Source organism: Coregonus lavaretus (assembly GCF_964263955.1).
Source record: "Coregonus lavaretus genome assembly, chromosome: 33".
NCBI lineage: Eukaryota > Metazoa > Chordata > Actinopteri > Salmoniformes > Salmonidae > Coregonus > Coregonus lavaretus.
This window is the reverse complement of record NC_140020.1, coordinates 15,195,519-15,209,067: the sequence shown is the minus strand read 5'-3', so window position 1 is coordinate 15,209,067 and position 13,549 is coordinate 15,195,519. Positions and strand designations below refer to the sequence as shown.

Here is a 13,549-nt window from a genome sequence, read left to right as displayed (position 1 = left end):
TAAAAAGAGAGAGAGAGAGAGAGAACGATAAAAAGAGAGAGAGGAAGAGAGAGAGAGAGGAAGAGAGAGAGAGAGAGAGAGAGAGAGAGAGAGCGAGAGAGAGAGAGAACACTATGAGAAACTGTCCAGCCATACAGTGCTACTAGAATGAGATTACCTGTACGAGCAGTATTACCATAGAGAGTTGACCTGGGTCAATGTACTGTTTAAACATTGACGTTTTGGTGAGCCAGTATTTCAGTATTTCACTGCCAGATGAAATATTGATGCAGCAAGGCATAACTAGCGATCAAATCAGATCATACAGGCATGGCTGTGAGTATACAGCAGGGCTCGCTGCAGTACAGACTGTACAAAGTGCAGCATGACTTAAAATGGGCGTAATTCATTTGAACACGGCTTTCACATCCTTGGGCTTATGAATACCATTAGTGCAGGGATACACCATTTCACCATTAAACAGTTATGTTACAGCAATTCAGATAAGCCCAAGTAACCGTGAGGCTAACACCCTGTGTTTCTCTAACAGCTAAGAGGTTAGTGTTTTCAGCAGCAGCAGCATCTCTGTGTCTGATTCCAAACATGGGCCTGCAGACATATACAGTACTACACAGCTACACAATAGGCACCACAGAATATTCCAGACACAAAGTGCAAACATGTTGTTTTTCTCTCTGTCCTTGTTATATATCTTGACCATGGTATGACAGGCATTTGAACCACAACAGATGTTGCAGGGCTAGGTAAGAGCTAGGTGAGGGGGTCTAGGTGAGCCCTCTCCCCACCAAGGTACATTCCAGAACCAGGGGGGTGAAGAGGTCTCGGAGCAGAGCTGGGGCAAGACTGCAGAGCACACTGGACCTCTGTTGCCGGGATACCGGGAGGTGATCTGTCACAGCACAATCTCCTGTCAACAGGTACGCTAGCTGAAGCTGGAGCTACCTACCTCCAGAGTGTATTAAAAATCTCTCTCTGGGTTCTGGTTCATTCTGCCATCCATTGGGAATGTATCATACCAGTGATAAGGAAAGAGAGTCACGTGACAGATAATTGTGAATAGATGGAAGCCTATATACAGTAGGCTTGAGCCTGTGTACCTGTTATTTTCTCCTGAAAATATCTGATGCAAACTGGTGCAAAGACTTGGTAAATTTGAACCAACATTATTTTAATATTTCATGACTTGAAGTAATTGATACATACATAGACTTAAATGTTGGGGGAAATCATGTAGGACTAAGAGTGGTGTGGGTCATTAATCACATTGTGGTTCATTAGTGTTGCTCAGGTAGTGCAGTAGCGTGGGTTGTAACAGAGAGAGGAGGGAGGAGGAAAGAAGAGAGGAGGAGGAGGAGGGAGAGTGTAGTAGGGTGTATACTGTCAGTAACAACAGGAGGAGGGAGAGTGTAGTAGGGTGTATACTGTCAGTAACAGCAGGAGGAGGGAGAGTGTAGTAGGGTGTATACTGTCAGTAACAACAGGAGGAGGGAGAGTGTAGTAGGGTGTATACTGTCAGGGTGTATACTGTCAGTAACAACAGGAGGAGGGAGAGTGTAGTAGGGTGTATACTGTCAGTAACAGCAGGAGGGAGAGTGTAGTAGGGTGTATACTGTCAGTAACAGCAGGAGGAGGGAGAGTGTAGTAGGGTGTATACTGTCAGTAACAGCAGGAGGAGGGAGAGTGTAGTAGGGTGTATACTGTCAGTAACAACAGGAGGAGGGAGAGTGTAGTAGGGTGTATACTGTCAGTAACAACAGGAGGAGAGAGAGTGTAGTAGGGTGTATACTGTCAGTAACAACAGGAGGAGGGAGAGTGTAGTAGGGTGTATACTGTCAGTAACAGCAGGAGGAGGGAGAGTGTAGTAGGGTGTATACTGTCAGTAACAGCAGGAGGGAGAGTGTAGTAGGGTGTATACTGTCAGTAACAACAGGAGGAGGGAGAGTGTAGTAGGGTGTATACTGTCAGTAACAGCAGGAGGGAGAGTGTAGTAGGGTGTATACTGTCAGTAACAACAGGAGGAGGGAGAGTGTAGTAGGGTGTATACTGTCAGTAACAGCAGGAGGAGGGAGAGTGTAGTAGGGTGTATACTGTCAGTAACAGCAGGAGGAGGGAGAGTGTAGTAGGGTGTATACTGTCAGTAACAGCAGGAGGAGGGAGAGTGTAGTAGGGTGTATACTGTCAGTAACAGCAGGAGGAGGGAGAGTGTAGTAGGGTGTATACTGTCAGTAACAACAGGAGGAGGGAGAGTGTAGTAGGGTGTATACTGTCAGTAACAGCAGGAGGAGGGAGAGTGTAGTAGGGTGTATACTGTCAGTAACAGCAGGAGGAGGGAGAGTGTAGGATAAGAACTCTAACAGAGAGGAGGTGGGAAAGAAGGTGGAAAGCTAACTCACTGGCTTTGAGGAGGATCTCTGTGGCCTGCTGCTGCACACGATCTCTGGTGGCCTCCAGCTCACACTCCGCCTCCTTCTGTCGAATCTCCACGATCTCGGCATCCTGCGTCACCTCGTCCAGCTGTTTGCTCAACTCCTGGAGCACAAACAGAAACACACAGAGCACATATTAGCCTATACTCCTGAGGCACAGACACGCATAGCACAGGGTCAACTTCCTGACCTGTGTTCATTCTCTCTGCCAGAACAATGAAACAGTATATACAGTACATTCGGAAAGTATTCAGACCCCTTCCCTTTTTGTTACGTTACAGCCTTATTCTAAAATTGCATATATAACTGTTTTCCCTCATCAATCTCATTTTTACATTTTAGTCATTTAGCAGACGCTCTTATCCAGAGCGACTTACAGGAGCAATTAGGGTTAAGTGCCTTGCTCAAGGGCACATCGACAGATTTTTCACCTACTTGGCTCGGGGATTAGAACCAGCGACCTTTCAGTTACTGGCACAACCACTAAGCTACCTGCCGCCCCAATCTCAAATCAAATAAATGCACATTTTATTTGCCACATGAGCCGAATACAACAGGTGTAGACATTACAGTGAAATGCTTACTTACAAGCCCTTAACCAACAATGCATTTTTTTTAAAGAAAAAAGAAAAAAGAAAAAAGTGTTAAAAGCAAATAACTAAAGAGCAGCAGTAAAATAAAATAACAGTAGGGAGGCTATATACTGGGGGGTACCGGTGCAGAGTCAATGTGCGGGGGCACCGGCTAGTCAAGGTAATTGAGGTAATATGTACATGTGGGTAGAGTTAAAGTGACTATGCATAAATAATAAACAGAGTAGCAGCAACGTAAAAGAGGGGGTGGGGGTGGGGGGGGCAGTGCAAATAGTCCGGGTAGCCATGATTAGCTGTTCAGGAGTCTTATGGCTTGGGGATAGAAGCTGTTGAGAAGCCTTTTGGACCTAGACTTGGCGCTCCGGTACCGCTTGCCGTGCGGTAGCAGAGAGAACAGTCTATGACTAGGGTGGCTGGAGTCTTTGAAAATTTTGAGGGCCTTCCTCTGACACCGCCTGGTATAGAGGTCCTGGATGGCAGGAAGCTTGGCCCCAGTGATGTACTGGGCCGTACGCACTACCCTCTGTAGTGCCTTGCGGTCGGAGGCCGAGCAGTTTCCATACCAGGCGGTGATGCAACCAGTCAAGATGCTCTCGATGGTGCAGCTGTATAACTTTTTGAGGATCTGAGGACACATACCAAATCTTATCAGTCTCCTGAGGGGGAATAGGCTTTGTTGTGCCCTCTTCACGACTGTCTTGGTGTGTTTGGACCATGATAGTTCGTTGGTGATGTGGACACCAAGGAACTTGAAGCTCTCAACCTGTTCCACTACAGCCCCGTCGATGAGAATGGGGGCGTGCTCAGTCCTCTTCTTTTTTTCCTGTAGTCCACAATCATCTCCTTTGTCTTTATCATGTTGAGGGAGAGGTTGTTATCCTGGCACCACACGGCCAGGTCTCTGACCTCCTCCCTATAGGCTGTCTCATCGTTGTCGGTGATCAGGTCTACCACTGTTGTGTCATCAGCAAACTTAATGATGGTGTTGGAGTCGTGCCTGGCCATGCAGTCATGGGTGAACAGGGAGTACAGGAGGGGACTGAGCACGCATCCCTGAGGGGCCCCCGTGTTGAGGATCAGCGTGGCAGATGTGTTGTTACCTACCCTTACCACCTGGGGGCGGCCCGTCAGGAAGCCCAGGATCCAGTTGCAGAGGGAGGTGTTTAGTCCCAGGGAGTTCCTCTGTGGAGATAGGAGAACCTTCCAGAAGGATAAACATCTCTGCAGCACTCCACCAATCAGGCCTTTATGGTAGAGTGGCCAGACGGAAGCCACTCCTCAGTAAAAGGCACATGACAGTCCGCTTGGAGTTTGCCAAAAGGCATCGAAAGGACTCTCAGATCATAAGAAACGAGATTCTCTGGTCTGATGAAACCAAGATTGAACTCTTTGGCCTTAATGCCAAGTGTCACGTCTGGAGGAAACCTGGCACCATCCCTACGGTGAAGCATGGTGGTGGCAGCATCATGCGGTGGGGATGTTTTTCAGCGGCAGGGACTGGGAGACTAGTCAGGATCGAGGGAAAGATTAACAGGGCAAAGTACAGAGAGATCCTTGAGCGCTCAGGATCTCAGACTGGGGCGAAGGTTCACCTTCCAACAGGACAACGACCCTAAGCACACAGCCAAGACAACGCAAGAGTGGCTTCAGGACTAGTCTCTGAATGTCCTTGAGTGGCCTAGCCAGAGCTCGGACTTGAACCCGATCTAACATCTCTGGAGAGACCTGAAAATAGCTGTGCAGCGACGCTCTCCATCCAACCTGACAGAGCTTGAGAGGATCTGCAGAGAAGAATGGGAGAAACTCCCCAAATACAGATGTGCCAAGCTTGTAGCGTCATACCCAAGAAGACTTGAGGCTGTAATCGCTGCCAAAGGTGCTTCAACAAAGTACTGAGTAAAGGGTCTGAATACTTACGTAAATGTGATATTTCAGTTTTCGTTTTTTATAATTTTGCCAAAAATTATAGAAACCGTTTTTTGCTTTGTCATTATGGGGTATTTTGTGTAGATTTATGAGGAAAAAGTCAAGGGGTCTGAATACTTTCCGAATGCACTGTATACAACTCACTCACTCATACTCTCTAATAATCACTTAATTTTCTTTCTCTCTTTCTTCTTCTCTCTATCACATCACTCTTTTTTTATTTCCTGCATTTGCACTCTCTCTGTAGAGATGTAGCGAGAGAGACTAGCCACTTTTCATTCTTAACATGTTCTCTACTGCTCTCAAGGTTTACTTTTGAAATAATTCATCGGAATTGCCATGAAATAGTCACTTAGATTTACATTTCCCATGGGAATATCATCCATTTGGAAGTGGAGTTCTAATGTATATGTAAATATCTTGACTCGTCTGGTGGGGCAGTAGGTAGCGGGGCGGCATGTAGCCTAGAGGTTAAGAGTGTTGGGCCAGTAACCAAAAGGTCACTGGTTCAAATCCCTGAGCTGACTAGGTGAAACAAAATCTCTTGATGTGCCCTTAAAGGGATACATCGGGATTGAGGCTCTTTGTGTAATTCCACAGTCAGATTAACTTGTGGATACCATTTTTATGTCTCTGTGTCCAGTAAGAAGGAAGTTTAGAGGTAGTTGCACTAACATAGCATGCTAGCAGATACCCATAGACTTCCATCTATTGCGCTAACGCTAGTTATCATTGGCTCATGAAACTACCTCTAACTTCCTTCATACTGGACACAGAGACATAAAAATGGTATCCATGAGTTCATCTGACTCTGGGGAAGTAGATAAATGGCTTTCTTGTCAAAATCCCAAAGTATCCCTTTAAGCAAGGCACTTAACCCTAATTGCTCCTGTAAGTCGCTCTGGATAAGAGCATCTGCTAAATAACTAAAATGTAAATCTTAAACGTAAACCTTTTTCTGAAGGATCGGTGTGGGGAGTAAAAAAATTAAAATGCATTGATTAGGTGACTATATTTCCTCAAGCTAAAATATGATATTCAATTTAAGAATGCCTGGGTGGGAATCACATAATTGTTGCCCAAGCTCAATTTGAATATAAGATGGAGTTGTAAAGTATCTATCTTAGGCCTTAAGTGCCACATTCCCTCATAAGGGTTATGTCTATACTTTCTCTCAAATCCTGAATCATTCACTAAATGACACCTGCATCTTTTGTAGAGAGACAAACAATGCTAGCTACAGTAAAATAAACATCTTGTCAGGAGTGAAAGAGGGGATGCATTCTGATTGGTCTGTGTGGTATGATTTCCCTGATGAGCAGGTGCTGGTGTGTGTGAGATGAGCTGTTTAGTGAGAGGACACGCTTTAATCACCCTCACAGTTTCTTTTGTTTCTCTTAATGAAAAATCAAATTGTGGCAGCATGGCTGATATCATCGTGTCACACCTGAGCACCCGTCCCATACTAAACTGACTGGAAGAACTCCTGGGAGCTATCGATTAAAACACATTCAGAGAAAGTTGCTAGCTAACCAAGATCCCCCAATACATGTTACAGAGACTAGGTCTTTGGCTGACTGAAAGGGAATATCTGTAGTAACCAGTGTTATATGGTACATTCCTCCCTGAGTCAAATCAAATCAAAGTGATTTTTGCAATATCCACCCTGCCATGCATAGGAACGTGGCAAGACTGACAGCTTCTCTGAGCCAGGCAAATTCATTCATCAGGATAATGATAATGGATATATCCAAAGAAATGGCAATAGAAACTAAGGTAAAACAAAGGTGCACATGGTTTGCTGTTATTTCAGCTGCTTGATGTGATTGTGTGTTATCTTTAGTTGGCTAGCTAGCTAGCTAGCAAAGGAGAAGTAACGTTAGCCTAGCGATCCTCTATAACTATTTTATTGACTGGACAATCAGCTGGTTGCTGCCTATTTATCAATTATTTTTAAATCATTATTTTCTGAAGCTCTTGTTGCCTATTTATACATTATTTATCTCTCGTCATCATTGTGTCTCGTCATCATTGAACCTCTGCTAGCTAGCTACATGCCAATGATTTGTTTAGCATAGCAACATGGAATGAATAGAATGAACGACTGGGACAAAACATGAGAATAGAATTAACAACCAGCCTGTTTGGTTAGCAACTTCAGAACTAACAACTGTTTTTTGCCCGGACTATATCGTCTGGTGGAAGAATTAAATAAATCAAATGTACTCATTAAAATAAAGTTTTTAATGAAAACATGTAATTATTATTATTTTTAAATATATTGCCAACCATTTCATAAAAGCAATACGGCCCTCGAACCCAGGATTATCGTGTGATAACCTCCTCCTAAGGACTTGGCTTCGCCTCCGGCCTAAGAACAGCCCTTAGTCGGGAGTTATCACACGATATGTAAGGGTTGGTGTGAGGTGTGAGGTGTGACCCAGGTGCGGTGCAGGATATACAGTAGGCAGTAGGCAGAGATGGTGAAACAAGGATCTTTACTGGTGGTCCCGAAGCCAGAATACAAAATAACGGACTTATCACGATAAAACAAAGGCGGAGCAAATAAGTCTCCAAAAACCGGCTGACACCTAAAATAAAAAATACTACCTAAGACTGAAACAAATAACGAAACAGGGAGAAGACTTTTCAAGTACCTGTACATAGGTCTCCGATCAGACACTGAGTAGAACTGCTGGACATAGAGAAACTAGCAGAAAAAACTGAGCAAGGGAACACAGGGAAGTGAGGGCATAAATACACAGGTGAATCAGATAGACACAGGTGACACCAATAGGAATATGATTTGCCTCGACTGTGAGTGAGGAGTTGCCTAAGGTTGTCGGAGGATGACACCTAGTGGGTCGCTCCGGAACTGCGTCCCCTCCTGTAACAATGATAATCCACGGGTTCTCATGCCTTATTGCTTAATTCTATGATTCCAACAGTTCACCTAACTGTTTTGATCTATATTGCACGTCAAATCGCAATCACAATATTTGATAAAAATAATAATCGCAATTCAATTTTTTGGTCATATCGTGCAACCCTAGGTAGGAGCATTATAGAGTTCAACTTTTTTTTTGTAAAATCACCATGATTAAAGATTAGGAGAGTGTGAATGATGAAGAGGTCTAATTATGGCATTTTAAATGGACCCTTCAATTTAGATCAAACTATGGATTACACCTTTTTAATCCTTAGCACTTCAAAGTCAGATTTTAACTTCTAATCATTTCATTAAATTACTATTAAACCACAATGGGATTTTCAGGACTAAGATATTAACTGCTTTCTGGATTTAAGGATTACAGGGTTTAAAGAGGACGGTGATAATTAAACATCAATGCTACATATCTTCTACTATAAAGTTCACTCATGTATCTCTTTAAGACTCTAATAGCTTTGAGGGCTTTCATTAGGATGTTTAAGCCACAGTGGGGTATCTCCCATCAACACAGGCTCTCTTACCTTGATATTGCTCTCGGCTGCAGTGAGCGAGGCCTGCAGCTTGTGGGACTTCTCCCTGTGTTCCCGGGCCTCCTCCTGCACCCTCTGCAGCTCAGAGCGCAGCTTCCCCAGGGTCTTCTGCAGTGCTGCCTCCTGCATCTGGAACTCCCTCCGCAGCTCCGCCTCTGTCTTCTTCCAGGCCTGCAGGTTGTCTGCGGTGAGCTGCTGTGTGCGCTTCATGGCCTCCAGCTCGCGCTCGTAGAAGGCTTGGGCCTTGTTGAGCTTGGCCTCGTACTCCTCCACCAGCCTCTTCTTGTCCCCCTTAATCTCCTCCACACGCTCCGACAGGGACTCCACCTCAGCCTTGTGCAGCTGGCCCAGTTTCTCCTGGTCCTTGCTGTAGTTCTGGTTCTGGCTTTGGTGGCTGCGGAGCAGCTCCGACACCTCCTGCCGATGGTTGGCCTTTAGCTCCTCCAGCACCAGCTTCTTCTCCTGCTCAAACTGGGCCTGCGCCGTGCCGAAAGAGCGCAGCTTCTCCTCGAACGAGTGCCGCATCTCCTCCACCTCGCGGGACATGGTTACCACACGCTGTGTATGCTGGGCCTCGGTGCACAGCTGCATGTCCTCCACACGCTGCCGGTAGGTCTCGAACTCGGCGAGGGCCTGACGCTTCATGCGCTCGTGCAGCTCCATGGACTCCTCGAGCGACTGGATGCGCTGCTTCAGGTCCATCTCATCGCTGATCTTACTCTTGTACAGCATGATCTTCTCCCGCGTCTCCGACAGGATCTGCTGCACCTCCTCCTCGTGCGCCTCCTTCAGCGTCTGGATGGCCGCCTCGTGCTCGTCGTTCTTGGTGTTCAGGGCGTAGATCACCTTGGGGAGGCAGAGAGAGCATCATTATGGTGGTTGAGAAAGGATAGCATAGAACAAACGCATATCCAATGGCTTGTTTGAGCAGGTGCTGGAGATCAAAGTAAATGTTCATCAGCAAGAAAGTTCAAACTGTGTGGTGATGTGTTATAGCATTGTCCTCAAACTAAAAGGGATACCTTGAAGGTTTATCATTACTTTGACTTCCTGAAACAGTCAAAAAACACTTATGAGACAGATGATTGACAGTTAAGTGAGTGGCTGACCTTTAAATCCCCAAAATGACTTCCAAATGAAAGCCTGGATAATCTGACTACAAAGTGATTTTCTGGTCACACAGAATTTAGGGGGGAAATACATTTTACATTTATAGTTCAAGAGCCATGAGAAATTCCCCCTAATCTTAATCCTCCCTCCCCTCTACTGATCCAGGGTGCTGGCTCCGGGCTGCTGCCCTAAGGAATAAGGCTATTTGTTTTCTCACCAGATAAACATAGTCAATAATTCATCACTTTAATACTTTTGAAAAGCATGTCATAAGAAGATGCCTTTTCTGAGAATTGTATTCATATTTTATACGCCAGGGTGAAAACAGGGTGTTGACAACTTGCCAGTGTTTTTGATATGCTAAAATGTTTAGAAAATGTTAACTTTAGACCAACTCCTATTGTTATCACTCTTGTGACTGTCCATTACAGCTCTCCATCAAATAAGAGCAGATGCAACACATTGTACCCAACCAGGTAGGACCTTTTTTATCAAAGGTTTATTCAAGAAAATACTAAACCAACAGGCATTTCTTGTTTGCTATTGTGACCTCTACTGCTGTGCCATCCCTCAATCGCATGGCAATCTCTCAAAGGAGATAAAAGGCCTATGTAGCAGGATCTCAGCTCAATTTTCATTATAAACATAATATTAATATTTGAATACCCTCAATGAAAGGCATTCTATGGGAATGAAAGGGCCCCAGCTTGTGCAGTTTCTCACGAGCGATGAGGGCTGAGTCAGAATTCATTTCCATAATTGTTTTGACAAATGACTAGGGGAAAGAGCTAAAAGTTCTGGGCCTATCTGGTGCTAACGCAGCAATCTAGCCAGCCACATATGAAGAGAGAGATAGAGAGGGAGTGATGAAGAGCGAGATAAAGAGAGAGTGATGATAGAGAGAGTGCAGTCTGCAGTCCCAAGGGCTCAGTGGGTGAGAGTAGTGGACTGAGAGACAATGGCTTTGGCAGAGAAGCGTTCAGTGATGTCATTGTCCCATAATGGATTCTCCCCTCCATTTGACCTGAGAGGAACCCTCCCTGCCTGCCTCTGCCTCTCTCTCTCTCTCTCTCTCTCACTCTCTCTCTCTCAAAAATATCGACATCATAGTTATGTATTGATTGCAAACTCTTAACTCAACATAGTAAAGTATTGCTGCTGCCTGGATAAGTGAGAGGTATTATTACCATCAGCCGCCCCCACCTCCACAGATCAATGTGTGGAACTGCTGGCTGAGATGTTCTCATAATGACAGTAATCTCGTTCCCAGACACTTCCGCCCAAATGCGCCAAGAGTCTGGTGGACCAACCTGTCAAGCTTGGCCTTCGTTAGCCAATACATAGGCATTGACTTAATCGGCTTAATCTACCAACCAATCATCTCCCACAGCACCTTCCCCCTAACTCTCCCCCGTACGCTAGCACACCACAAGCGCAGAGCCACGCAATGCAGTCGTGTGATTCACAAAAATTAAATGACAAATACTTTACTCAGTAGGTCACTCCAATAGAATGATATGGTCACTCCCACTAAGGCCAACTTTTAGTGGTTGATATCCCAGCCTTATTATGCGCTGTGTGCATAAATTGTGAAAGATGAATCAGTGATTGTAGATGGATGCATTCATCACTGCCGGGATGAGACCAATATAACACTGGCTGCGTTGTAGTCAGTCTGAAACATGAGCCGAAAGCCCCAAGAGTAGGCATAGACCTACTTACCGCTAGCTACGAATGTGTAAACTAATTGTCTCAGTCATAACACTAAGCTACAATACCTGCAGAGAGGTAAACCTCATTCATGTTCCCAGAAATGTTTGAAGATGCTGAAGATGGAGAACAAAGAGTGATCCCTTAGATCATAAAAGGCAAAGACACCTCAGGGCAACACTGGAGATGGTTCTGGTTAAGGTTTCAGAGCGAACTACTCAATATTTCCCATCTCTCACACTCTGTCATACAGAATACTGATACTCAAAGAAGTAGGAATCTGACTTATTGCCATAAATGAATGATGATCATGTCACGCCCTGGCTCTGGGGACTCTTAAATGTTGAGCCAGGGTGTGGACTTGTTATGTTTAGTTTTCTATGGGTTTTGTTCTAGATCGTTTATTTCTATGTTGGCCAGGGTGGTTCCCAATCAGAGACAGCTGTAGCTCGTTGTCTCTGATTGGGGACCATACTTAGGCAGCCTGTTTTCACCAGTTTATTGTGGGATCTTGTTCCGTATGGTTTGTTGTATTACCTAGGACTTCACGTATCGTTTTGTTGTTTTTGCTCGTGTTGTGTACACTTAATAAAAGTATGTACGCCTATCACGCTGCGCCTTGGTCCGCTTCTCATAACGATCGTGACAGATCAGTGATTCAAGGTGGCAAGATTGAGACACGGAAGTGAACCGGGGTGGTCAACTCAAAGCTCTCTGGTTGTGGGTGTTCATATCTAGGCTGAAGTCAGCATGTTTGGCACATAAATCAAATAAAATCCAATTTTATTTGCCACATGCGCCGAATACAACAGGTGTAGACATTACCGTGAAATGCTTACTTACAGCCCTTAAACAACAATGCATTTATTTCTTAATAAAAAGTAAAATAAAACAACAACAACAAAAAAGTGTTGAGAAAAAGAGCAGAAGTAAAATAAAATAACAGTAGGGAGGCTATATACAGGGGGGTACCGGTGCAGAGTAAATGTGCGGGGGCACCGGCTAGTTGAGGTAGTTGAGGTAATATGTACATGTGGGTAGAGTTAAAGTGACTATGCATAAATAATTAACAGAGTAGCAGCAGCGTAAAAAGATGGGGTGGGGGTGCAAATCGTCCGGGTAGCCATGAGTAGCTGTTCAGGAGTATTATGGCTTGGGGGTAGAAGCTGTTGAGAAGCCTTTTGGACCTAGACATGGCGCTCCGGTACCGCTTGCTGTGCTGTAGCAGAGAGAACAGTCTATGACTAGGGTGGCTGGAGTCTTTGACAATTTTGAGGGCCTTCCTCTGACACCGCCTGGTATAGAGGTCCTGGATGGCAGGAAGCTTGGCCCCAGTGATGTTTGTTTGTGATGTGGACACCAAGGAACTTGAAGCTCTCAACCTGTTCCACTACAGCCCCGTTGATGAGAATGGGGGCGTGCTCAGTCCTCTTTTTTTTCCTGTAGTCCACAATCATCTCCTTTGTCTTGGTCACGTTGAGGGAGAGGTTGTTATCCTGGCACCACACGGCCAGGTCTCTAACCTCCTCCCTATAGGCTGTCTCATCGTTGTCGGTGATCAGGCCTACCACTGTTGTGTCGTCGGCAAACTTAATGATGGTGTTGAAGTCGTGCCTGGCCATGCAGTCATGGGTGAACAGGGAGTACAGGAGGGGACTGAGCACGCACCCCTGAGGGGCCCCCGTGTTGAGGATCAGCGTGGCAGATGTGTTGTTACCTACCCTTACCACCTGGGGGCGGCCCGTCAGGAAGTCCAGGATCCAGTTGCAGAGGAAGGTGTTCAGTCCCATGGTTCATAGCTTAGTGATGAGCTTTGAGGGCACTATGGTGTTGAACGCTGAGCTGTGGGGTTAGGGAGAGGTTAGGGAGGGGTTAGGGGTTAGGGAGGGGTTAGGGTAGCGGTTCCCAATCTAGGGATATGAAAATGGGGTCGCGGAAGAATATCCAAAATCCTGGTAAAAAACCAATACATCAAAAATATATATGATATCGTCTTTGTATCTAAAAATCATTGTAATGTGTTTAACCTTAAAAATCTAAATGATTCAAATCTAAAAGTTAAAATTCAACCAGAGAGTGGGCTTAGATCATGGGGAAAGGCAGCACTTGGGGTTAGTTGGTTATACCTGGAGTACTTCTCCTGTCTTATCCAGTGTCCTGTGTGAATTTAAGTATGCTCTCTCTAATTCTCTCGTTCTCTCTTTTTCTCTGAGAACCTGAGCCCTAGGACCATACGTCAGGACTACCGGGCATGATGACACCTTGCTGTCCCCATCGGCTACGGAGAGCATGATCACATAGTCA

At 45.2% G+C, this 13,549-nt stretch overlaps 1 protein-coding gene across 1 annotated transcript in view; it reads right to left on the bottom strand.

Annotated features, from left to right (window-relative positions):
* LOC311108152 (protein FAM184A-like) overlaps positions 1 to 13,549 on the bottom strand; it is a 102,183-nt gene that overhangs the window by 45,845 nt on the left and 42,789 nt on the right. The window contains exons 2-3 of the mRNA XM_084150778.1: positions 8,417 to 9,271; positions 2,350 to 2,529 (exon numbers count right to left, since the gene is read on the bottom strand). Coding sequence (XP_084006904.1) covers positions 2,350 to 2,529; positions 8,417 to 9,271 — 1,035 coding nt within the window. The remainder of the gene's footprint in view (positions 1 to 2,349; positions 2,530 to 8,416; positions 9,272 to 13,549) is intronic.